Source organism: Podarcis liolepis (assembly GCF_965112155.1).
Source record: "Podarcis liolepis genome assembly, chromosome: 8".
Taxonomy (NCBI): domain Eukaryota; kingdom Metazoa; phylum Chordata; class Lepidosauria; order Squamata; family Lacertidae; genus Podarcis; species Podarcis liolepis.
In genome coordinates this window covers 72,254,027-72,281,753 of record NC_139560.1, presented here as the reverse complement: position 1 = coordinate 72,281,753, position 27,727 = coordinate 72,254,027, and the positions used below count along the sequence as shown (strand labels likewise).

General features: G+C 42.3%; 2 protein-coding genes and 1 long non-coding RNA gene across 3 annotated transcripts in view; 1 reads left to right on the top strand and 2 right to left on the bottom strand.

The window, feature by feature from the left end:
- CDH10 (cadherin 10) overlaps positions 1-27,727 on the bottom strand; it is a 396,021-nt gene that overhangs the window by 346,002 nt on the left and 22,292 nt on the right. The window lies entirely within an intron of this gene.
- On the bottom strand, positions 62-22,440 carry LOC310714367 (uncharacterized protein; the record flags this gene model as incomplete). The annotated part of the gene is made up of 4 exons (XM_083519798.1): positions 62-189; positions 6,103-6,222; positions 19,184-19,283; positions 22,404-22,440. 4 exons carry the CDS (start codon positions 22,438-22,440, stop codon positions 72-74), a joined length of 375 nt encoding a protein of 124 aa, XP_083375924.1. The 3' UTR covers positions 62-71.
- On the top strand, positions 22,175-26,227 carry LOC310714494. The gene is made up of 2 exons (XR_014529838.1): positions 22,175-23,276; positions 25,932-26,227. It is a non-coding gene; the product is annotated as an uncharacterized lncRNA (long non-coding RNA).

Here is a 27,727-nt window from a genome sequence, read left to right as displayed (position 1 = left end):
ACCTATACAGATTTTCCTGTGACTCTTGTCATCAGGTGATGGACTTGCATGTGTGAACATGCATACTTTCCTTACGGATACCATTCTTGTTTCTTGTATGGGATTGGAGGAAGGCTACCCAGTTCTTTATTTCTTTCATAATTTTTGATCCTTCCCTTCCTCCCACAGGAGCCCTGAGTGGCAGATAAGCTATTAAAAAGGCAAATAAAATGAAATAAAGACATTGAAAAACAATAGGGAGTCCTAAAAGCAGTCACATACCCTTATTAATAATAATACCAAGGTTGCCAGCAACAGGTTTTTTTAAACCATCAAATACCTGGTAATCAGGGTGAACATTCTTCCTGAATGAAATAGACACAGGCACAAGATGGTTTCTATTGGAGGGGGTGGTACTCTTTTGGGTACTTGGACCCTAAATCTTTTAAGACTTTATGTCCTAGTCCTGACACCTTGAATCGAATCTGGTAGCTACCTTGCTGACAGCCAATGTGCTGCTTTCAGGTTTAGTGACACATGGTCCCATCAGGTTGCTCCAATTACCAACCTAGAGATGATATTGTGCACTAGCTGCAGCCTTCAGACCATTTTCAGGGGTAGCCCTATATACAGCATGTTGTATTATTCCAAGAGGGAGGTCGCTAGAGTATGCACAGCTGAAGCCAGGCTGTTGTGGTCCAGGAATTGACATAGGTGGCAAACTAGCCAAAGCTGGGCTTAAGCACTCCAGTGGGACTCCAAACACAGATTGGATCCTCCAGTACTCCCATACTATAAACCAGTTCCTGCAGAACGAGTGCAGCTCCTTCCAGAACAGATTGCACTGGTCCTGATACCAAAATTAGAAGTGTGGCCGCAAATGTCTAGACCAGCTTTTCCCCATCCTGGTGCTGTGCATTTTACAAATCCCATCAGCTCCAGCCTACGACGCCATCAATGGTAAAGGGTTATTGGAGTTGTAGTCCAAAGCCTCAGGAAGATATCAGGTTGAGAAGACCGGTCTTCACTGCTCTGAACCAGTTAATGACAGAAAAGGGGAAATATGCCATGAATCGGGGCCAAAGGATTTCCCCCCCTTCCACTCACATTTACTAGTGAATGTGTCAAATGTGAAACCCAGCTGTGGTCACCTGATCATGTGAAACAATATGTTTTGAAACCAACTGGATCTGCTTAAGTTGTTGGAGTTTTCTCTTCAGAATTTATGACATCTCCTCAATCAACCAACCAACCACCAGTGTTGAAATCAATGCCACCTTCTACTGTGATGTTTGGACAATGGATTTATGAAGTGGAGTGGACTTCAAAATAGCCACTTGCTAAATCATCTGTGATGAGTAAAACAGTGCTTTTGGTGAACAGGAAGAAAAAGGAAAACATATAAGATTGTTGTTACCTCAGCTCCCACCAGCTTGAAATGACTAACATATGCAGGTATGGCCCAAATCCATAAATCCTCATATAAACCTCCATACCTACCTAAGTGCAAACTTAAGCAATCGGGAATGGATTCATTCACATCCTCTCAGAACAGATGATTAGGCCCAAGTCAATATTCCTAAATGTCTTGCTTAATAAACTCTCAGGTATGCATCCTCAACAACAGGTCGACTCTAGTCCTTCTGATGTGCCAAGTTCCAGAAGCTTGATTCTTTGAACACTTGTGCTATCATACAACTGACTTATACTCCTGTCAGAATCCCCTGTGACCATTTGAAGAGCTGGGTAATGTGCAGGTTTTGCCCTGTCTCACATTAATTAGATTGCTCTACAGAGGCTACTTTTTTTTTCCTGGAGGGCTGCCTAATGACATTGTAAAGAGCAGAAGTGGTGGTGCAACCATTTAACTCCTGCATGGTTAATTAATGATACAGAGGCAGCAGAGCTTGAAATAATAATAATAAAAATAGCCCCTTCACTTCGCTGCAAAGCCAGAACAAGCTGAGGTGAAATGGGCAGCTGGAAATCCAAACTGTAATTATTTGCTGTGTTTGCAATTGGTGGAGATTTTGTTCACACAGGGCGTGTCTGGGTCTTTTATCTGAGGGCGGGGAGAAGGGAGCCTCTTAAAGCTGCTGTCTTGTTCCCTCACTTTATTCGCACTCTGGTACTCCCCTTAATGAGTGCAAGAGGGGATTCATCGTGTGGAATAATAATCTGAGTATTTGGTAGTTGAGAGCAGCTTCCCATGACAACTGTGTACATGATCATGAAACATAATTGCTGTTGCTTCTCCACTCTGAATCTGTTTGTTTGATTTTCAAGGCATTTTGTACAGCTTTGAAAAGCAATGTTCTCTCTCTCTCCCTCTCCCTCACTCTCTTGCTTTTGCTTCTCCCTGCAACCCCCGTTAATGCCATGTTTTTGACAGCTGATTCTTATATTGCTGATAATGGTTCTTACTCTTCCATGGATCCATTTCATGCTGCCTCCAGGTGGCATGGAAAGAAACTGCATTGGTATCTTCTCCCAAGCCATCTCAGCCATTCTACAGGTACTGAGGCAAAGTAGGAAATGGGCAGGTGGGGACTGCCATTTTCATGCTTCTCAGAAGAGAGGCTCTAAGTCCACTTGCTAGTTGTGGATCATAACAGAGGCCATAGAGCATTCATGGAGAAAGCCGTTTAGGTTCAGTGATGTGTTTTGGTGGATTCAACCATTTAAGGAGGAGCTGGAATCCTCATTGTGCTCATTCAGTGCCCATTAATGCTAGTCATCATGGTCCACAGTCAGTGAAGAGAGAAGTTGTAGTCTAGCAACTGGGGTGGGGATGAGGGGAGTGGCATTCTGGCAATTCAGCCAGAGGCCATACACCTTGTCCAGCATGAAGGAGGGACAACAGCGATATCTTATCAATTTTTTGTAGAATTTTTACTTGTTTTCTGTCCTTGTCTTACTTACATACGGTACCCTCTTTCCCTTTCTTTTGAGGAGTATACTCAGAAGATTGATACATTTTACTGGCCCCTCTTCTGTTGATTAAAAAACAACAACAAGCTCACATCTAAACCTATTGGCAGAAATATCAAGGAGATTTAAGGTTTATGTAGTAACCCAAAAGATTAGAGCATTGAATCAATAACGATTTATATTAGTAGCATCTTCTTCTTCGGCGAGCACTCGTAGCCAAATAAGATTGTCTTCCCTGATCACGGTCTTAACAGTGAGTCTGTAAGTGACTGTGGAGGCCAATTCTGGATCCACATGTCCTTCCACAGTGGGGACATAGGTTTCCGAGCTGGAGTTGATCATGGTGAGGGTTTGCCAAATGTGCCTTCCTCTTAGAACGTTTCTCCTTTCTTTCTGAGTTTGAGCGTCTTCAAAGTCTATGACACCTTTGGTAAAGGCTGTTCTCCAGTTGGAGCGCTCGGAGGCTACTGTTTTCCTATTGTCAGTGTTTATACTGTATTTTTAAAATATTTGCCTTAAGGAAGTCTTTTAAACTTTTGCTGACCACCAGCATTACACTTTCCATTTTTAAGTTTAGAATAGAGCAGTTGCTTTGGAAGATGATAATCAGACATCCGAACAACATGACCAGTCCAACAAAGTTGATGTTGAAGAATCATTGCTTCGAGACTGATAATCTTTGCTTCTTCCAGTGCACTGGCCTTAGTTTGCCTGTCTTCCTAAGAGATATGTACAATTTTTGGGAGACACCATTCATGGAATCTTTTGAGGAGTTGGAGATGGCATTTATAAGTGGTCCATGTTTCACAAGCATACAGTAAGGTTGGTAGTACAATAGCTTTGTAAACAAGCATTTTGGTTTCCCTGCAAATGTCCCAGTCCTCAAACACACTGCACTTCAGTGGGGAGAAAGCTGCACTCACAGAGCTCAGGCAATGCTGGATTTCAGCATCAGTGTCAGCCTTTGTGGAAAGATAACTGCCCAGGTAGTGACCAATACTTTCCAGTGTTGCACCATTGAGTTGGATTTGTGGCACTGCAGAGGGGTTGTTTTTGTGCTTGTTGGTGCAGCACTTTGTGTGGTTTTTTTGGATGTTGAGGGATAGACCAAGCTTTTCATAAGCTTCTGCGAAGATATTTAGGATGGCTTGGATGTCATCTTCTGAGTGTGCACACACTATATTGTCATCAGCATATAGAAATATGGCAGTAGTTTAAGTACTAGCCAGTGCTACCCTTGTGGATACATCTAAGTGGGGAATATTTCTATTTGCTCTTTTAACAGAACCATTGTGAATTTGAATTCCTGGGCATAGATTTTGATAGTGTACTTCAAATGTGGGATTAGATGAATTCATCATTTAAGATACATAAACTTAACAAAAAAGTATTTCTCTTAGTTGCAAGTTTCTTCTTTCTCATTCGCTGTTAGAAGAAGAGTAATGTTGCCGGACTACCATTAAGAAGGGGCTGTGGGAGCAGTGTGGTTGAGAGATTGTGGACCCGAGTTATGTGTTGCAACATCTGATATTCAAATAATAGTTGAGAGATAAGCTTCTAATTTAGGCAAGTCACTGTCTCCCTTAGGGAGCCACCCGACTGCCATGCAAAATTTGACGAAAATTATAATACTGGCCTACTCCACAGGGTTATGGTGAGTATTATAGATATAATATATATAACGAAACCACATGGGGAAATGCCCACATAAATGCTAAAGTTTATTTCATTGCGGCTTGCTTTTCTGAACTTTGACTATCTATATTATACTGTGCTCTGTTATGCTAGGTGTCTATCCTGGGAGATTTTTTTTCCTGCAGCCTTGCATGGATCAGGATTTACACCAATGTGAATGAGAGTAAAATTGGGCCTTTAATTATCTTTCTCAAAGATAAAAAGGTCTGTTGACTTGGTAACCGTGGATAAAAGCATAAAGCAATTAGTGGAGACAACATAGAGGTAATTCCTAGCAATGTCTCTAGGGGGGGAAATGTTTGGCTTCAATGCACAAATTGTTTATGTACATTGCCCTGAAGTTTCTACTTCTGTACCAAGAGAAGACTGATAATAAAAGCTGTAATAAAATTCGACCCCCCCCCTCCAAAAAAGGCCTCAAAAATTGGCAAAGAACAAGCAGACATACATAAAGTCTTGTGTATTAACAGACCTCTACATCTCATGTGTATGGTTGGGTAGACATGATAATCTCACTTTTAAGGTCACACAGATTAGCAGGGGAAGTCGTTTGCAAGAATGTGTGAATACTTTCCACAGATATTTCTGCTTTACCAAAAATATTTCATATTCAGGGCATTTATCCACAAAAGTGAATGCATAATTTTCAGAAGGGTGGCATTTTTCAAATGTTTTTCTCAGTTCATATCCTATTGTAAGATCAGCCCCTTTCAAAATATTAATTGGTTTTCTCTGTGTTCCTACCTTTCCTTGTCCAAATTTTGTCTGTCTTGCTGCTGCAGATGACATAAGACTGTTACTAAAAGAGCACTTTTGTGTTCTGTTGACTTATTTTTTTCCTCCCCCCCCCCACCCCCGGATCCACAACAACAGTTTGGAAACATGCAGTTTTATTTGGGATGCTAATCTGTAGTTGTAAATATCTTTATTCTAAAAATTGAACCCTAGAGGTACACATGGCATCTGCATCCCTAGACATTTGGGAATTGAAGAAGGAGAAAGTTGGTTTGTTGAAAACCAGATGCTTGTGAAAAGTTGTACAAAGTCACTGCTTCTCATTGGTGGAGAGGGAGCCTGGCTCAAGATTAAATTGGGTGTCTTCCCATAATTGGGCAAGTTGTGTAACTGTCACTTCTCTATTCAATGTATTGAATAGGGTTGCCGGACTGTGGCAGCCAACATATGAGTGTCATTTATCAATGGTCATCTGAACCAGCTCTGAAAACTTTGCTATCTATAATGCACTTCACATTATGTTGTTTTCTTGGCTTTGTATAAAAACTGGTTAACTTGAAGGCCTGGAAAATGCAGCCATATTTTTCTCAGTGGGTGGCATTCTGGATTGAGATACATGCAGGATGAGTTAGAGTGGGTTAAATTTACCCCCCCCCCTGTTGGTTATAACAAATGTAACAAAATGCAAAGCTCACTCTTTGACTGTTGCAAGCAAATCCTATCTCAATCCCACATTGAGGCTACTAGCCTTTACTCACTTACCTGGAAATAATCCCTACTAAACTCAGTGGGTCTTGTTTCTTGTAGAAGGCAGTAGAGGTATGGGGATGTTCCAGAGTACAGTGGTACCATGATTTAAGACCGTAATCCATTTCGGAAGTCCTGTTTTAAAACAAAGCGGACTTAAAACAAGGCATGCTTTTCCATAGAAAGTAATTGAAAATGGATTGATCCTTTCTAGACAATGAAAAACACCCCCTAAAACAGCAATTTAGCACGAATTTTACTGTCTAACGAGACCATTGATCCATTAAATGACAGAGATGGGTTGTCAAGAGGAGATTTTTGGATTTGTGAGACACTGGGGAACATTCTGGAACAAGCCAGACCTGTACAAGAGAGACAGACTTCTCATTAGCCAGGATGGAATTGGGCTACTGATGGTTTAAATAAAGAAGACCGCAAAGCAACTTTTAAGCTGATTGTAGGATGAATATATTTCTTTCTTATGACGATCTTGAACAATGGGGCATACCTCATACAATAAATTAAATATACCTAAAGAGTACAGGTTACTGGATGTGTACAGTGGAGTTTTACAGTATTTTCTGTTTTCACATGCATTGTTGACAAAGTTCATAAGGAAAATCTATTTTGTAACAGAAATAAAGATTACAGAAGTGCATTAACAATGTTAGCGCTAAATGTAAGAATGAACAGTCGTGTCGTTTTACCCAGCAACAGTTCATACGACAAATTCCATAATAGATTATGAATCAATGAGAAGATCTAAACTACTATCTGGCAGAGCTCTTTTAATGGCTAATAAAAGATGCTTTTTGAATCGAAGTATGTAAAGAACTGTAGACTCAAGCGTGAGACTGCAATTGTTCATAATGAAATAAATTGGTACGCTAAGCTCTGCAGGGCCGGTGGAACCATTTACGTTGTAAAAAAGAAGAGGAAAAGAGGTGAATTACTCTGTTTTCAGTGTACTACTTTACTGCTCTGTGAGGTAGTGGGAAAGCATAAAGGAACCTGGAGTGTGAAGGTTATAAAGCTTTGCAATTTCTTCATTGAGTTCTGACTACTTCTAATACGTAATTCATTTGTTACCATTTTGCTTGAGACACATGTTTATGTGCCATGGGTGGGGCACCTGCCAGGCATATTTCCAAGGTTTTCAAAGCCAAGGGCTTTCAATGCCCCTTGCTCTGTGGGTCCCAAGCTTGGGAACCCCATGCAAAGGATTTTGACAGGTGGGCATGGCAATGCACCTGTCTGTCATGTGACATTATTATGACATCATAAATATTTGGATTAAGAAAACCCTTTTAAACCTTTTAAACAAGGCCTTTGGTTGATTTGATTGACATCCTATGCCCTTTTAAAATGTGGTGGGTTTTTTTTGGGGGGGGTTATTGGTTTTTTATTTTCATTATGTATTTTGTGGTTTTATATTTTGATTTTATTCTGTAAACCACCCTGAAATCTCCAGGTATTATTATCATCATCATCATCATCATTATTATCATTATAATGTATATATAGCCCTATACCCAGGGGCCTCAGGCCAGTTCACAGAACAGGGTGGTATAGAAATTCAATAAATAAAATAAAATAATCCAGAAATAATGCTGACGTTGATTCAGTTGCAAAGGGCACACATTGCTCTGAAGACCAGTTGTTGGAAAGGTAGGATGAAATATGTTTTAAATAAATAAATTTTCCATTGGGGCACAAATAAAAGATGAAAACTGTATGGGTCATACCCAGCGTTAGTCAAACTCTAAGTATATGCACCAAAATCAAATTTAATCCACTTATGTTGATGTGTTTGCTTTGAGTATGACAGTTGGAAATCAACCTATGAGTGTCAGGGGTGTCCATCTGAATTTGTATCACTATCTGCATGATTCATTAATACATTTTTGTAATTAGGTGCCTGATACATAATTCAGGACCGATGACTTGTGTGAGCAAGCCATTACAGATCAAACACCAGATGTGCACATTCTGAACAGTGCAAAGACTGGTCCCTTGTTACTCCAGAGGGCAGGACTAACATACTGGATTTAAAATACCTGGGATAGATTTCAGCTGACCAATGGTTGCAATGGTAAAGCACTCTGACAATGAGGCCAACTGCATACACGGCCAATGGCTGTGCTGAAGGTTTTTCAAGCAGAGGTTGGATAACCTGTTGGGGAATGCTTAAGTTGTGGGTTTTTTGTTTTGTTTTTAAGTTAGCAGAAAGATTAGATTAGAGGAGTGGACCTTCAGGGTCCTCTGCAACCCTAAGATATCAGTACAATCAGTTGAGTACCGTATTTTTCGCTCTATAAGATGCACCAGACCAAAGGGTTTTCTTGTGTGTGTGTTTGTGGCTGATTAGCTGCTCTCCCTGTGCAAAGGTCAGAGGGGGCAGGGTTTCTGTTGAGTAAGGTGATTAGCTGTGGGAGGAGCTTATCAGAGCTTGCAGGGCAGATGATCATCCAAATGTCATAGACCAAATAGAGCAAACAGCATGCAGACCTAGTGGTGGGAGGAAAAAATCCTTAAATAAGAGACACGGGGGAATGATTAATGGACTTCAATATCTGTACACTAATGTGCAAAGTATGGGAAATAAACAAGATGAGCTTGAGCTCTTGGTACAGCAAACTAAATATGACATAATAGGTATCACTGAAACCTGGTGGGATAAGTCCCACGATTGGAATGTAATAATGGAGGGATACAATCTATTTCAGAGAAACAGACCAGACAAGAAAGGAGGAGGAGTGGCGTTATATGTCTGGGATGTGTATACCTGTGAAGAGATCCAAGATTTAGAACCTCAAAGCCAAAGTGAGAGCATTTGGGTCAAAATTAAGGGAGAGAAGAATAACAGAGACCTCATTGTGGGAGTTTACTATAGATCCCCAAGCCAAACGGCGGACATAGATGATGCCTTCCTGGAACAGATGGCCAAGCATGCAAAAGGAAGGGAGATAGTAGTAATGGGGGACTTCAATTACCCGGATATTTGTTGGATGTCAAACTCAGCCAAGAGCATAAGGTCAAACAGATTCCTCACTGGCCTTGCAGACAACTTCATTGTCCAGAAAGTGGGAGAAGCAACAAGAGGAACAGCCATTTTAGATCTGGTCCTAACCAATGTTGATGACCTGGTTAGTGGGGTAGAAGTGGAAGGATCATTAGGCGCGAGTGATCATGCTCTTCTGAAGTTTACTATACAGCGGAAAGGAGCAGCCAAGCATACTAGGACTCAATTTCTTGACTTTAAGAAAGCCGACTTCATAAAACTTAGGGAAGTGCTGGGTGAGATCCCATGGACAGTAATACTAAAAGGAAAGGGAGTTCATGATGGCTGGGAGTTTGTTAAGAGGGAGATAGTAAAACCACAACGTCAGGCAATACCAATGAGATGGAAACATGGAAGGTGCCTAAAGAAGCCAGGGTGGCTATCTAAAGAACTTTTAACTGAGTTAAGATTAAAAAATGTGTACAAAAAATGGAAAAGGGGGGAAACCACCAAAGAGGAATTCAAACAAATAGCCAGCACGTGTAGACACAAAGTCAGAAAAGCTAAAGCACAGAATGAACTCAGGCTTGCTAGAGAGGTTAAAAGCAACAAAAAAGGCTTTTATGGGTATGTTCATAGCAAAAGGAAGAACAAAGAAACAGTGGGGTCACTCAGAGGAGAAGATGGTGAAATGCAAACAGGGGACACAGAAAGGGCTGAACTCCTCAATGCCTTCTTTGCCTCAGTCTTCTCTGATAAAGAAAACAGTGCCCGACCTGAAGAATTTGGAGCAAATGATTCAGCAGAGGAAACACAGCCCAGAATAACTAAGGAGATAGTACAAGAATACTTGGCTAGTTTAGATGTATTCAAGTCTCCAGGGCCAGATGAACTGCATCCAAGAGTATTAAAAGAACTGGCAGATGTGATCTCAGAACCACTGGCAATCATCTTTGAGAATTCCTGGAGAACAGGCGAAGTCCCGGCAGACTGGAGGAGGGCAAATGTTGTCCCTATTTTCAAAAAGGGGAAAAGAGAGGACCCAAATAATTATCGCCCAGTCAGTCTGACATCAATACCAGGGAAGATTCTGGAGCAGATCATTAAGCAAACAGTCTGTGAGCACCTAGAAAGGAATGCTGTGATCACCAATAGTCAGCATGGATTTCTGAAAAATAAGTCATGTCAGACTAACCTGATCTCGTTTTTTGACAGAATTACAAGCCTGGTAGATGAAGGGTACGCAGTGGATGAACTTTAACAGGGAGAAATGTAAAGTATTGCACTTGGGCAAAAAAAATTGAGAGGCACAAATACAAGATGGGGGACATCTGGCTTGAGAGCAGTACATGTGAAAAGGATCCAGGAGTCTTGGTTGACCACAAACATGACATGAGCTGTGTGACGTGGCAGCTAAAAAAGCCAATGCAATTCTGGGCCTCATCAATAGGAGTATAGCATCTAGATCAAGGGAAGTAATAGTGCCACTGTATTCTGCTCTGGTCAGACCTCACCTGGAGTACTGTGTCCAGTTCTGGGCACCACAGTTCAAGAAGGGCACTGACAAACTGGAACGTGTCCAGAGGAGGGCACCCAAAATGGTCAAAGGCCTGGAAACGATGCCTTATGAGGAATGGCTAAGGGAGCTGGGCATGTTTAGCCTGGAGAAGAAGGAGGTTAAGGGGTGATATGATAGCCATGTTCAAATATATAAAAGGATGTCATATAGAGGAGGGAGAAAGGTTGTTTTTTGCTGCTCCAGAGAAGCGGGCACGGAGCAATGGATCCAAACTACAAGAAAGAAGATTCCACCTAAACATTAGGAAGAACTTCCTGACAGTAAGAGCTGTTCGACAGTGGAATTTGCTGCCAAGGAGTGTGGTGGAGTCTCCTACTTTGGAGGTCTTTAAGCAGAGGCTTGACAACCATATGTCAGGAGTGCTCTGATGGTGTTTCCTGCTTGGCAGGGGGTTGGACTCGATGGCCCTTGTGGTCTATTCCAACTCTATGATTCTATGATTCTATAAGACACACCTAGTTTTGGGAGGAGGAAAACAAGAAAAAAAATATTCTGAATCTCAGAAGCCAGAACAACAAGAGGGATTGCTGCGGTAATTCAGTTGCAAGGTGCAATCAATTAGTGGGCATTCAAATGATAGGGAAATCAAGTGACATACATGCATCTGCAAACTACCACACTGCGGGGGTATGGTTTAGCCACTCAAATGCGGCTGCGCCAGCTCTCCCCACCATTGCGTAGCTGTTTTCCACAGGTCACCCACCCACCACTCCCTTAGTGCATAGCCTCTTGCTTGACCTTGCTATGGACCCATGGTTGGTTGCCCTGCTTGCCCGGGGGGGGGGGGGCTGGTAGCTTTTTCCAATTGGCAAATTGGCACCGGCCTCTTGGTTTTTTTCACCTATCTCGCAGTAATCGTCACAACTTTCTTGGTATTTGGCGGTTAGGCATTGGAATGTGTTGTTGGTGTATGGAAGGGCAAGGTGTGGCCATTGCCTACCCCTTCAATTAAGGGTATTCCGTTAAAGGAATCCAGTGGTCGTGGATCCTGTCTGATGCCCTGTGTGGCGGGGAGCCATGGCACGACCCCCGGTGACATCGGGGGAGAGCTTATAGTTGTATTTTCATCAACAGGCTCCCCCTACTGGTGGTTAACCCCTCATCAGACTCACCCCTCTACGAGTGGGTGGAGTCAAAATTGCAGTTGTCCAATGCTTAAGCCAATACCTTCTCACTTGCTGTAATCAATAAAGTTGTGGCCTTTTGTAGCCCATTAATCTAATATCCTGTGTCCAAGTGTCTTTATTATTCCCAAGCGGGGCACGGGTCCTCGAATCACAATAAAAGCAGGATTTTGAAATCTCTCTCTCTCTCTCTCTCTTTCTCGATGGTCAACTGTGCATTTGAATGTCACAATATTACGTTTTAAGAACATGAAAAAACCAATCACATTCAGTGCTTATAAAGTAAGTTGAAAAACAATGCAAGATGGAGAAACCCAACTAAAATCGGTCCTTTAAAATTCAGAACATTTCAAAGCTGTACTGCATCTTTGGGAGAAGAAAGTTCTTTTGACAGTGCTCAAGAAAGGGGATCCAATTTGGTACAAAACTATTTCAACTTTGTCCTGAATCTTTTGATGTCAGAAAAATGTGCCAGCTTAGACTTTGAAGTGAATTCCCAAATTTTATCTATTCATCCATTCATTAATAATGGGTGTTACATGAAACCTCCATTTCCTTGCCAACAGCATTCCTCCTGCTGCTACTATGTATGAAAATAGTTTTTTTGTGTTCTTTCCTTATTGAGTCATCAGCATAATTTCATAATAATAGTAGAGGATCATATGGGATTTCATAACCTAATATACCAAATTGCACTTCCACAGCATGCAATAATAGTATCTTCCAATATATCCAACACTTAGTTCTTATTTATTTTACTTTTATTTGTGGAGTTATATATCATCTTAGCATTGCTTTAGAACAATTTCCCCTTATATGCATATTTAAAGAAGACCTTTGTGCCCTTCCAAGTCTTCATATGTACAGTATATTATTTGCTACATCTTGTTCCCACTTAGTCATGGTCTCATTTTCTGACATTTCTTCAATGGCCACTGCTTTATTTGTTGGGAAAACTCACAATAATGCCTCATCACACATTTTGCATTTTCAGATGTTACCAAAAGAGAGAGCAGAAGATACCATGAGCTAGCTGTTGCATGCCTCTAACACTGAGTTATTTAAGGAAAAGAATGGGCTTCTTTTCTATAGATGTTATATGCCTAGTTATATTACAATAAAGAACACCGTATTTTTCACCGTATAGGACGCACTGGATCATAGGAGGGGGAGAACAGAAAAAAAAAAATTCTCCCCCTCTCTGCTCAGTGCCCCTTCAGCGAAGCGGCAGGAGAAACGGAGCCTCTTCCATTTCTCCTCCCGCTTCGCTGAAGGGGCGCTGCGCAGGTCTCCCTCTCTGCTGAAGCCAGGACAGCAAGACTCTCCTGGCTTCAGCAAAAGGAACCCAAAGCCTTTGGAGCGCAGCGTGAGGACCCGCTGCGCTCCAAAGGCTTCAGGCGGCTATCCCTGAAGCCTGGAGAGCGAGAGGGGTCAGTGTGCACTCCAGGCTTCAGTGAAAGCAACACGAAGCCTCCGGAGCGCAGAGGGAGCGCTCCCTCTGCACTTTGGAGGCTTCGCGTTGCTATCGCTGAAGTCAAGGTGCCTGCATTCGCTCCATAGGACGCACATACATTCCCCCTTAATTTTTGGAAGGGAAAAAGTGCGTCCTATAGAGCGATAAATACGGTATATTATTGTTAATAGTACTTATTTAGTGCCTACACTGCTCGCCACTGCAAATCAATAAAGCGAGATAAAACAAACCACTCTGTCATTTGTTAACTGCACTTACAGTTTTATAATAGATAAATAATAGATAAAATTATTAAAGAAGAGAAAGAGGAAGGACAAAGAAAAATGGTAGATTAATTGATGGTGAAGAGGAAAAGTAAATGAGCCAGAAACAGAGAGGAAACTTCAGAATGTATCTCAAAAAAATAATTAATAGTAATAGAATATGCTCAGGCATGAAATGAATGTTGAACCAATGAGTTTTGAAGTGTTTTTAAGATATAAGGTAGGGCAGGTGCATGTCGCGGGTAGAATTCCTGAAACAACCATTTCCATTCTAAATGTCAAAAAAGCAAAGTTGTGTTCAGTGTATTAAATTATCAGTCTAAGTTGTTAAATGTATTGACCATGAAGGATAGAATGACCAGCAGAATTCTGAGATGGCAGCTTGCTACCCAGCAGCCAAACTACATTACTCATTTGAGGCTGGTGGTGGTGAGGTTGGGAACAACCTTTGGAAAGGTTTCCATGCCTAGTGCAGCAAATGTCTGTAGGGAATCCATGGTGAAATATACTCAGAGTCAAGAGTGGATTTCATGCTCTTTATTCAGCTCATAGTGGTGAGGAGGAATGAAAGTCCCCTCAAAGTATCTGCTTTATATAATTCTGGAATTCTCCTGTAGGCCAATCAGGTTGTGGATTCACTTCCATCTGGAGCTGGATTGGTGGCTCCTGCAGACCAATCATACTGCTGCATTGTTCTAGGACCAATCAGACTGCTGCATTCTGAATCCTATTGTTCTGGGACCAATCAGACTGCTGCATTTTGGATCCTATTCAACTCGGTACATAACACCTGGTATCCCAATATTCCCCAAAAAACCTGCCTCCAGAGAGGAGGTTGAAATTGGCTGTCACCTTGAGCCTCATTTACCTTACAGGATTGTTGTAAAGAATAAATGTGTGATGGGAGGGATCATGTACAACACCTTCAACAGAAAAATGGAATGAAGTAATATTTCAGCCATAATCTATCTTGAGTCCCTGTCAGGGGAAAAGGCAGGATATACAGTGGAGCCTCTGGATACGAACTTAATTTGTCCTGGGGGTCTGTACTTACCCTGAAAAGTCTGTATCCGGAAGCGCTGCTTCTGTGCACGCGCGGAGCGCACAAAGCACTTCTGCACACACACACATGGCAAAACCTGGAAGTATACACTTCCGGGTTTGCCGCGTCCGTAACTTTAAATTACATTACCCGAAGGTAACATAACCTGAGGTACCACTGTAATGATAAAAACAATGATAAAAATAAATTAATAATTATGTAATTGGCTCAAGGTGACAGGTATATGACACATTTTTGTGCCTTGAGATCATACGTGAGAGGGACACGGGTGGCACTGTGGTCTAAACCACTCAGCCTCTTGGGCTTGCCGATCAGAAGGTCGGCGGTTTGAGTCCCCATGACAGGGTGAGCTCCCATTGCTCTGTCCCAGCTCCTGCCAATCTAGCAATTTGAAAGCACACCAGTGCAAGTACATAAATAGGTACTGCTGCAGGGGAATATAAACGACGTTTCCGTGCGCTCTAGTTTCCATCACAGTGTTCCATTGCACCAGAAGCGGTTTAGTCATGCTGGCCAAATGACCCGGAAAGCTGTCTGTGGACAAACATTGGATTCCCTCAGTCTGAAAGCGATATGAGCGACGCAACCCCATAGTCGCCTTTGACTGGACTTAACCGTCCAGGGGTCCTTTACCTTTATGTTTACATGGGAATTTACACGGGAGAAGCTTCTTGATGTAGAATAGGATGTCCCTATTTTCATTGGAGAACTGTTGGAGGGTATGTGACCCATCTCCATACTAGATCTCCCCCCCCCCCTTTTTTTTTTGGTTACAAGCGACCAGGCAAGCTTTCATATGTTATCATTTTGTTACAGTGGTACCTCAGGTTAAGTACTTAATTCGTTCCGGAGGTCTGTTCTTAACCTGAAACTGTTCTTAACCTGAAGCACCACTTAAGCTAATGGGGCCTCCCGCTGCCGCCGCATGATTTCTGTTCTCATCCTGAAGCAAAGTTCTTAACCTGAAGCACTATTTCTGGGTTAGTGGAGTCTGTAACCTGAAGCGTATATAACCTGAAGCGTATGTAACCTGAGGTATGAGAACAGAAATTGTGCTCCAGCGGCGTGGCAGCAGCAGGAGGCCCCATTAGCTTAAGTGATGCTTCAGGTTAAGAACAGTTTCAGGTTAAGAACGGACCTCCGGAATGAATTTAGTACTTAACCCGAGGTACCACTGTATTGTAATTATCATTATTATCTACAGAAATGAGCTCCCTATAAGTTCTTGTTTGTGGCTATGCATCTGCATATGAAATCTCTCCTCGCTGTTTGCAGTTCTGAACAGTTTCTCAAAAGCAGAAAGGCTTTTAATATAGTATCCTGCTGCTCAAAATGCTAAATATGGAATTTCCCCCTCCATTAGTTTAGAAGTTAGCTTGTGTGCAAGTGCTTAGAAGTTGTTGTGGCCAGGCCATTTGTGTACTTCGCTTTAGTGTCTTTGTGTGTGTTCTCAAGCTTTTCCCGCAAGCTCACAATTGATCACGGCTGAGATGTCAAATACCTTGAGAGGACGAGGGAGGGAGAGATTGTTTAAAGATAGGAAATAAACTGCTGCACAAAGTGCACAGCAGGAGGCAAAAAGGGAAATTGAGTTCTAAAGCTGCTTAGAAACTCTAGCTTAACTGGGAAGAATGAGTTGGTTTGTGGTAAGATGAAGGGGTGCTGAACACTGTAGAATCACATTTATTCCTGTGGGCTGGGAAGTCTTCATTAGAAAGGAATATGTGAATTAAATTGTAAACAATTATGGAAGGACAAATGTCATAAGGCTGTGAAGAACAGGGTAGCTTTGTGCATGTGTGTACAAGGGCAGAAATGATAGAAGGTCACTCTCAACCAAGTCCCATTGAAATGCTTCCCTGATTCCCTCAGCTGTAAGACTTACAGAAAATATTGTTTTTGTCACCAGGGCAGAACTGTGGAGCAGAAGCACAGGACCCCACTCCACAAAGTGAGCAGCTTAGCTCCCGAAGAAGCAGCATTGGCTTATCACATTGTAAGCTAAGTTAACATATTGTTAAATAAGTTACATAATGCATATTTTTGAATTGGAGAGGGGTGGCTGCAGGGAGGCTAAGACCATTAAAAGTCCAGAGTAAAAAAAAATTATAATCACCAGAATCTCATGGTCTTGGTTTCCTGATGGGAAAGTGGTTGAACTTCGCCAGTCCTAAAAGAGATACTGTTTTGGAATGCATCAATAATACAAAATCACTGCAGTGTTAAGTCTGGAAGGAAGAAGCACGGTTATAATTTTAGCAGTGCTGTTTTCTAACATGTTGTCATCTCATAACTGCCGCAAAGCTGCATTAAGTTTGAGATGACATCCGCTCGCGCCCTTCTGCATTAATCATTCAAAGTGATGTCACCTTCTTGTTTATAGCTGTAAATCACACAGTCAGATTGTGACTGTTCTTAATCTAAAAAATCTACCAGGCATTTCCCTAAAGACATATTAACAGCCTGGCGGGGTACTGGGAGGTGGTATTGCATGTTTGCTTGCCTACAGGGTTATTTAGCATGTGCACAGTGAGTGGAGTTACCAATTCTGTTGTTTAGTCATTTAGTTGTGTCCGACCCTTTGTGACCCCATGGACCAGAGCACGCCAGGCACACCTGTCTTCCACTGCCTCCCGCAGTTTGGTCAAACTCATGTTCGTAGCTTCTAGAACACAGTCCAACCATCCCATCCTCTGTCGTCCCCTTCTTCTTGTGCCCTCAATCTTTCCCAACATCAGGGTCTTTTCCAGGGAGTCTTCTCTTCTCATGAGGTGGCCAAAGTATTGGAGCCTCAGCTTCAGGATCTGTCCTTCCAGTGAGCACTCAGGGCTGATTTCCTTCAGAATGGATAGGTTTGATCTTCTTGCAGTCCATGGGACTCTCAAGAGTCTCCTCCACCACCATAATTCAAAAGCATCAATTCTAGGGTGCTCCAAAACTTTCTCAAAAAGTTTTCTTTCCCAACAAAAAGGCTTCTGCTTCTCTGTCTCTTCCAGTGGGTGTGACACTGGGATGACTGGAAGTGGGGGTGGGGCTGTATAGTCTTTCTTTCCATTAAGCATACATCCATTGCTCTGTAGCCTCCATTGCCACCCCTGTTTTTTGACCTGTGGAAGTCCCAAGAGAGGAATTACATCATAATGTCTTCCCTGGGTTTAACTGAAGCATAGGAAGACAGCAATCAAAGGCCTAAGATCTGTGGCAGAAGAACAGCACATTGGAAAGCCTTTGATTCAAGCCATTGTCATCTCCTGGAAGCAGTGCTATTTTTCTACAAACAAACAAACAAATGAGGTACCGGTACTGTGTACTGTTGTGTGCTGCCAGGAAAAAACCAAAAAGCGCATTGCTTATAGGAAACCCCAGCAAGGATGTCATTTGGTTTTCAGTAAATATGCATATCCAGGAAGGCTGTAGAATGCAGTTCATAAGGGAGATGATTTGCTGAATGGGAAAAGGTGACTTATTAAATTCCTCTGCTACCTCAAAAGTAAAGTAAGTTGAACACACACACATCCAACGTGTGAGAAATTCAGTGAAATTTCCCCTCCCCTTTGATAATTTTAAAAGGCAGTATTTTTATACAAATATGTATAATATGCTGATAACTACAATAAACTACACCAGGCTTCCTCAACCTCAGCCCTCCATATGTTTTAAGACTACAATTCCCAGCATCCCTGACCACTGGTCCTGCTAGCTAGGGATCATGGGAATTGTAGGCCAAAAACATTTGGAGGGCCGAGGTTGAGGAACCCTGAACTACACTTACAAAACAGAAATACTAATAACAAAGATCACTCCAGGTCTGACAGCTGAGCTAATAAAATATTATTTCTCATTGTGGATTTAATATTCAAGAAAACATATTCTCATATTTGTCAAACAAAGGAAGTTAAGGCATCATGGAAAATGTTATCTGATGATAATTTCAAGACACTTGAATCATTAATTATTATTATTTTTCCAAATCATTGTATTGGGCTAGATGTGTCCTTGTCCTGACAGACTTACCAATCTTGGGGAGGGGAACCCTACACCATTCTGCAAAAATAAAAAATAAAAATGGTTTTGCTTGTCTCTTAGTAATGCGGATTTTATGCATGCGATTCTCAATGCAATTTTCCAAAGTTCCCCTCAAATCTATTGTAAAAGTCCTATTGCTCTTCCATGATTGTGTTCTTAGAGGTCTGGAAGCAACTGGCATGAATCTAACCAACTCCTTAAATAGTATATTCCCCACCCCCACCTCCCAAAAAACCACCAGTAATAGCAGTATTGATTTTGGCATTTTGACAGTGCCCAGATACAGTATGACATTCATCTTTTTGAGTATCTCATCTCAAAATCTTACTACTATACTTGTAGACACTCCCGCCACAGATGAATGTAAGTGCCCTGCTGACTGCAACCCCTCCAGCAGCTCTAGGGACATTTTAGCCGTCATGTGTATCAGTCTCACTGGATATACCATTTGTGAATTGTTTGCAGATACACATCGCAGCGGCTTCACATTTCACATGCTGTCCCAGTTTCTTTTATCATTAATTGATGGAGAATGGTAAAAAAAAAATCAGCACAGCCGTTGTTACTCACCCACACTAGTAATTAGCTTGAAGAGTCTGCTGTAATTGGTCCAAACTCTTCCTGAACTTCCTAATATGCATTTAGACAAATTGGCGAAGATAATTGCTAAAGCAGTATAAATTACAAACAACAATTAGTAAAATATTTACCAAGCTTCTGCAATAAAAAAAATAGAAAAGAGTGTGCCTGCTTCCTTGACTTAAATAAAATATTCATTCCATTTTTTCTCTCTTCCACCAACATTTATTTCATGAAATCAAGCTAATTAAATTTAAGAGACTGAATAGAGGGAAATCTTTCTCACTTCTCAACAGGTTAAAATTTGAGGTCACAGGAACTTAAGGGCTATTCACACCACTTCTTTTCTCATTGCTTTCCCCTGGGGAAAACAGCTCTTTAGTGCTCAATCAGAGCAAACAGCAACAGGTTTCCCACATACAGTGGTGCCTCGCAAGACGAAATTAATTCGTTCCGCAAGTTTTTTCTTCTTGCGAGTTTTTCGTCTTGCGAAGCACGGTTTCCTATAGCAATGCATTGAAAATCAATTAATGTGTTCCTATGGAAACCGCTTGCCAGGCTGGCGGTGCGGAGAAGGGCTTTTCTCCCCACCGCAAGCCTTCAGGACAGGTACGGGAACAGAGGGGAAGGGGCGCAGCACTTCTCCTCTGTTCCCGGGGCTTGCAGTGGGGGGAGGGTTTTTCCTCCCCACCGCCAACATTCAGAACAGCATTCTGAATGTTGGCGGTGGGAAAGAAAACCCTCCTCCCACCGCAAGTCTTCAGGACAGCCATCCGAAGGCTGGCGTGGGGAGAAGGTCTCTCCGCCCCACCGCCAGCCTTCGGAGGAGCCTTCCGAAGGCTGGCAGCGGGAGGAGGTCTCTCCGCCCCACCGCCAGCCTTCAGAGGAGGTCCGAGGACAGTGGGGAAGACGTGCTGCGCTTCCCCGCTGTCCCAGAGATTTCCCTATGGGCTTTCGTCTTGCGAAGGAAGCCCATAGGGAAATTCGTTTTGCGAAGCGCCTCCAAAACGGAAAACCCTTTCGTCTAGCGGGTTTTCCGTCTTGCGAGGCGTTCGTCTTGCGGGGCACCACTGTATTGTTCTTTATTCCAATTTAGAGCTAAAGAGCAGGTTTTCACTGCAAAAGTTGCAGGGCAAGGAGTACTCCTCTCAGACCTGTGCCTAGAAAGTACAGGTCAAATACAGAACCACTCAAACCAATACTTCCTGGGCACAGGACAAGTTTTACAGAGGATCTAGCAGTGTGCAGATTCCAAAGCAGACCTCCAGACCAATCCACACATTGCTAGGGAGTGTGATTGAGTGATGCCTTTGCTTCAAAGTTGCCTTTTGCCAGATCCCTCCCTATCTCTAATGGCACAGCAAAAAAACCCTTGCTGTATGAAATGGTCCAGATTTAGGCTGCAGGTAAAGTTAGGTGAGCGGGATGCAGGTGGCGCTGTGGTCTAAACCAGAGCCTGGGGCTTGCCGATCAGAAAGTTGGTGATTCGAATCCCCACGGCGGGGTGAGCTCCTGTTGCTTGGTCCTTACTCTTGCCCACCTAGTCGTTCAAAAGCAAGTCAAAAGTGCAAGTAGTTAAATAGGTACCACTCTGGTGGGAAGGTAAACGGCGTTTCCGTGCACTGCACTGGTTCGCCAGAAGCGGCTTAGTCATGCTGGCCACATGACCCAGAAGCTGCTCCCTCGGCCTATAGAGCGAGATAAGCACGCAACCCCAGAGTCGTCCGTAACTGGACCTTATGGTCAGGGGTACCTTTACCTTTAAGGTTAGGTGAAGCTATGGAAACCCAAGCTTGCAAGCAACATATGGTGAATTAGAAGGGGGGAAAAAAGATTGTTTAACTTACATACTACTGGATATGTAAATTAAAAGATCTACAAATCTAAATGAACTTCTTTGGGGATGTGTTGGATAAATCCCGCTGTTCTATACAAATGTTTTAAAATTGCTGCTGAAGTACAGTTAAATGAAGCTGTTATGTGTACTACAGTCTATATTTGCATATTTGACAGCATCATTACCATGTGCTGAAGACAGTTGGATGGGATTAGAATGTATTGGCATTCTAGTATTACATATTCTTCTGGTAAAATTTTATTAGTAATGTTGCTTCTTCTTTTGGGATGCCCCAGCTGCACACTGGAGTGTTACATTTCTGATGTTAATGGAGTTTTTATAGAGCTAATTTCAGGCTGTCAATCCCAAATCAGGAGCTAACCCATGAAAAATAATCAAATTGGCTTACAAGTGATCAGATTTCTCAATTTCAATATAGCATCTTTAGTCTGCCTCGGCACAGTGACATGAAAGCCCACTGTAGTTGTTTTCATGTCTCTGCCATTATTTTTATATGCAGTTATCACAATAGTTCATAATGAAAGACTTAAGAAGGCTACAGTGGCTTGATGTGCCATTAAGTCACACAAGCCGACAATATTGTATTGCCCTTTTGTGTTGGCTCAAAAATTCAGCAACAAATGCATATATAGTGGTCCCTCGGGTTAAGGACTTAATTTGTTCTGAAGGTCCGTTGTTAACCTGAAACTGTTCTTAACCTGAAGCACCACTTTAGCTAATGGGGTCTCCCGCTACTGCCGCACGATTTCTGTTCCCTCACTGAAGCAAAGTTCTTAACCCGAGGTACCATTTCTGGGCTAGGGGAATCTGAAGCGTTGTAACCTGAAGTGTCTGTAACCTGAGGTACTGCTGTAGTGTGGCATGCTCATTTCTCCCAATAAAGGGACGCGGGTGGCACTGTGGTCTGAAACACTGAGCCTCTTGGGCTTGCCAATCGGAAGGTTAGCGAGTTGAATCTGTGAGGGCGAGCTCCCATTGCTCTGCCTCAGCTCCTGACAACCTAGCAGTTCAAAAGCACTCCAGTGCAAGTAGATCAATAGATGCCACTGTGATGGGAAGGTAAACGGTGTTTCTGTGTGCCCTGGCTTCCATCACGGTGTTCCACTGCACCAGTAGCAGTTTAGTCCTGCTGGCCACATGACCTGGAAAGCTATCTGTCGACAAACGCCGTCTCCCTTAGCCTGAAGTGAGATGAGCACCGCAAACCCATAGTCACTTTTAACTGGACTTAACCATTCAGGAGACCTTTACCTTTACCTTTTATCTCCCTATAGGAATTCTCTTTTTGTGAGCAACCTTGATTCTGGGTTCTGGGAAAAAGAATAATCACCGTCACCATATATTCTTACCTTTTGTATTTGACCAAATGTATGTCATGTCCTCCATGCCAGGGATGTAAATCTGATGGCACGAAAGAGCAAAGAGCAACAGGATTTTAAGTCTGTCAGATGAACTGATGCTAAGTGTTGTTGTTGTTGTTTTGTGTGTGTGATCGCTATATCAGGGCTGCAACACTTTAAACAAAACTTCATTAAACTCAGGAGACAGCCTGAAATAAACTGTTTGTATGAACACAGCCTTTATTTATTTATCATATTTGTTAGCCATTTTTCTTGCCAAGAAACTCACTGCACCTTTCGTTAACACCCAGACTGATTTTCATTAAAAGCTTTCATCTGAAACCAGTCTGGGAGATATATTGTACCATGAAACTGTATGATAAATATTGGCAGAAGGGGGGAAAACTTCATAGTCAAAAGTAGGCCACTAACATTTTGGGAGACGACACTGCAATAAATATGACATTAATGGCCGTGTCTTAAAACTTGGCTGTCTGAGCAGATAAGTACTTAAAATGGGGGGTTACTGACCACTGTGTCATTGCAATGTCACAAACCATGAAGTTACACTAGCAACGAAGGCAGACAATGTCAGCGCAAATGTCATCAGTCAGGGTGGCGGCTGTACTGCTGAGGAGCTGACAAACCTACTGACAAGGCATTTAGAAGGATGGCACATTAAGATTTCACTTAGGAAAGGAGGAGGAAATGGTTCAAAATTCGATTGTGCAAACCTTGTTTATAGTCTGGCCTGAAACTGAGCTGTAAGAAGGAAGCTCTATCCATTCTGATAGCTACTCACTCGGGTTCATAGGCCATCTCAGAATGTTATTTAATTCTGTTTGGCAGCTGCCACCTGCTGCGTCATTGTGAGTGACTCAGGTGAGTGGGCACATATGATCAAGATTAATACCAGATGCTGCCCACTATGACTGATGCCTTGTCTGTTTTGAAATGCTTTTTTTAACCTTTATTCACAAAGAGGGTTAACTTCACTTGCTTATGGGAACCAGTGTGGTGTAGTGGTTAAGAGCGGTAGTCTCGTAATCTGGGGAAGCGGGTTCGCGTCTCCGCTCCTCCACATGCAGCTGCTGGGTGACCTTGGGCCAGTCACACTTCTTTGAAGTGTCTCAGCCCCACTCACCTCACAGAGTGTTTGTTGTGGGGGAGGAAGGGAAAGGAGAATGATAGCCGCTTTGAGACTCCTTAAAGGGATAAAGGGAGTGAAAGGCGGGATATCAAATCCAAACTCTCCTTCTTCTTCTCTTCTTATGATGATTCTCTGGTGCAATTTTTTTTTTTTTTTTTTTTTTTGCCTCTGTCTGTCTTCAGGGGTGAGGCCAAACAGCTGGAGAATCGCAACACCCGCAGTGGCTGCAGAAACTGGTAACTCATAACTGCTGCCTCCCATGTTGTTTTTGCTGCATTAGCATCAATGTGATCTTTCAAGGGGTGCAAGCCTGGGCTGTGTATATGGGCTGCCCAGATGACAACACCTCCCACCTGGCCTCACTAATGTGCTCCAAAGGAAAGCAGAGCAGTACATTTGGCACCAGCTTGGCTGTGGGAGTTGCTGGAAGGAGGAGTACAATAACCTGACTAAATGCATGAGTTAAAACAAGCAAGCAGCTGAGTTGAGGCAGAAAAAGCCCCATAGAGCCATACAAGTTGTCTGTTCTTGGCTACGAATTTTGGAGATCTAAAAATCCCTTTGTTCATTTCCCTCTAGCTAACGGATTCATTGCTTAAGATTCATCCTTTGAGTTGTTAACATATGAGAAAAGCTGATGGGTTCTTCATATTGTATCTGATTTGTTCAGAAGGGACCTTATTAAAATGTGCACCTAAACTGAGATAACTCCCACTGTCTGAATATATTGAGTGTTTTGAAGTTCATCAGGTTTCCTGAAGTCATCCATATTGCTGGTTGTCAGGCAGTACCGCATAGGTACTAGTAAATTCCAGGCCATTTAAATTCTGTAGCAAACTTGCACACTTTTGATGCACAGAGTTGAACCCAATTATCTGTATATGGCAACTGACATGAGGCTGGACAAACTACATATTTTCTGCTGACTTTCCTAGGATAGTTCAGTGAGCTGTGTTCATCTTGGTAGGTTAGAATTGTGTAAGGGTGCTCTCATAGGAATGAAAAGAGGAGAGTCATGAAGTACCATGAAAAATTCATAGACAGGGTGAGAGTGAGTTTGGGACCCGGTGAAGAAAGAAAAGTAAACCACACCCAGCAAGGGTGAACCAGCTAAAAATTCTTACTCTGGGATATAAAATAAATGTGTTATCTCATTTTTATGTTAATAATAAGATAGTATTTGTACCTGTTGGGGATATTAAGATCCCAATGGTGAATATCAATAATACAGTGGAACCTCGGTTTTCAAACATAATCCATTCCAGAAGACCGTTTGACTTCTGAAACATTCAAAAACTGAGGATCAACCGGCAGTCGGCAAAATCCATTGAAAAAATGGAGAAACACTCCTTGAAAGCCATTCAACTTCTGAGGCACGTTCAAAAACAGAAGCAATTACTTCTGGGTTTTCAGCGTTTGGAATCCAAATCATTTGGCTTCTGAGAAGCTCAAAAACTGAGGTTCCATAAGCACCCAGACGATTGTTACTGAACTAACTGTACACTTCAAACTTGTATGTGTAGCACCACAATAATGTGTACCATTCAACAACTTTGTTGCAGTCACATGGTGTTCACTTGCTAAAACGTACAAAGATGATAAGACGACACTGCAATGTTGTACTGTCAAAGTGCAAAAGCGAATGTTCATGTAGAGTTGTGAATTCTCGGAAATGCTCAGTGCATGCCATAAGCTTGCAAACCGTTATTCAGAATTGTATGTGCATTGAACATGAAAGACATATTTTGTAAAGAATTACATAAAATAGTTGCAAGATAATTGGGCGCTGGGGCCCCACCCAGAGTAGCAAACCCCAGTAATTTATACCAGCTCTCCCACCCTGATGTCAGTCCTGTATATTTTAAAGGCCATACATTGTTTATTCAGCTGAAGAGGAACATTTTCTCCTGGTGCCTAAAAATAGGTCATAAAGGCATCATTCAAGTCTCCCTGAGGAGAGCATTGCACAAATGGGAAGCCACCACAGAAAAGGCCTGTTCTTGTGTTGCTAACCTCCGGACTATCAGCCCCGTGCCACTCAATCATGTTCTAATTTGCCATCCATTTACTTTGCCCATGGAGCTTGCCAGAAGCCACCAAGAACCCGAATGAACATTGGCGTTATTTTCGCCCTCCCTCATCCCCCGTGCATCCATTTGCACTTATCAATGTGGATTATCATTGGATACTGGAGAGAAAATGCTGGTCCCAGTATGTGCTTATTAATCATCTCTCCCTTTAAAGATGTGTCTGTATAAAAATAGCAGTGATAAGAACTTGGAGGAATGACAAGAGCAAAGGCTATTACTCCAGTGAATGTGTTATGCTGTTAGACATCCTTTGGCTTCTGAAAATGTGATGTGATTTATCTCCCTTTGTTTTTGCAGACCTTTTAAAAGTGAAAGCATTCCTATCACATAATGTCCATGTTCCAGGAGCCCAGGAATCCATTTTCACCTAAATAGGACCATATGTAGTCCAGAGGCACATTTTCTGAACCTGTTAATGCGCTGTCTGACAGAAGAGAGGCTAGAGAAGTGTGGATTCCAATATCTGCTTTTCGATTTCTGCACTATTGTTCTACAGAAATTAGTATTGCCTCTTTTTAGCTTCTCGGGGGAGGGGGGGAGTTATGTCCAACTGTCAAGCTGTTCGCAAGGAATAAAACATCCCTTGTGCTTGATTCAGACCTGAATGCATGATCTAAAAAAACAAAAAAAAAAACCAACCTCCAACAACTCTCTTAAATGAGAGTATTCTGCCTACAATTGCAGTCCTCTAATGTCCAAAGTGTGTTTGATTCCCCCTTGCACTACAATGTATTCTTTGAGATGAAATGTTTCACCAAGTTATGTCTAGGGACAGATACAGCATTTCCCCCCATAAAATAGTTCCTTTCTGAATTTATTTTTCTTGTCAGTGATCATAAATTTGTTTATACATCCAAGGAAACTCTGTAAGCAACATTAAGCTAATGACAAGAGAGACGAAACACCTGTATGTACTAAAAAAAAAATACTTCCAGAATGCCAAACGAAAGGTATATCTTGCTTATTGAGGTAATATGGTGACAGCCGTAGGTTTGCGACTACAATGCATCAAATTGTTTTGAGCAGATGAAACAAACAAATCATTTAGAGAGACTAAAGCAAACCCAGTATTGCGGCAAGCCACACCTGGAGTGGTCTCTGAGACCACCCTCCATAGCCCTGCTGTGGGTTTCTTAAACTTTAATGCAGGCTTAAGCAAACTCAGTCCTCCGGATGTTTTGGGACTACAACTCCCATCATCCCTAGCTAACAGGACCAGTGGTCAGGGATGATGGGAATTGTAGTCTCAAAACATCTGGAGGGCCGAGTTTGCCTATGCCTGCTTTAATATATTTTTCTACCTTGATTTCCCGCCTTTGTCTTAAAATAGCAGGAATCAAGTTACTTTTCAAAACATTAGAGCTTCCTCATGCTGTCTTTTATCTTTCTAATATGTTGTTGGTCCACGAGAGCAATGTAACATCTGATACGAGGCAAGTAACAGAAGACCTAGTGGAAGAATGATTGACAGGAGTAGAGTGGGATGCTGGGTGGAGGTGGAGGCAGAGTTAGAGCATGTCAGTTGTGGAATGGTTACTACTGCAAATGACACATTATGAACAAATGCAGGCTGTTTGTCTTACTCTGGAAAGAGAGAATTTGGATTCCTGCCTGGAAGAGTGGAGCAAGTTGCATGAAAGACTGTGACCTCTTGGAGTTTGGGGAAGGCCACTTGCCAAGTTTAATGTGACATGTCCACCATAGGCATGAAATGTTTGTATGACCATATGGCCAAGAGTGTAAATACTGGCTATGTATGAATCAACAGATGGTCTGCAAAGCCTTTAAAGCTGATGCATGCTACGTTTTGTGCCTAAATTAAGTATTTGGGGCTGACTTTCATGTTTAAAAATTAAACCTTCCCCTGAATTCATTCACATACTAGTATGCAAAGAGTGTGGGGCAGATGATCTCTCAAGAGCAACGGATTTTTATGTGACAGAAATGAAGTTGAGACTTATTTCCCTGAATTGCCTGAATTTGATGGGGGCAGGAAAATGCACCAGAGATTTCAAGGAGAGCGGCAACAGCTAATTGCTCCCAGTTATGTGTCAGAAGAGGGCCTTTTAACTTTCAATAAGTTTCCTATCAAA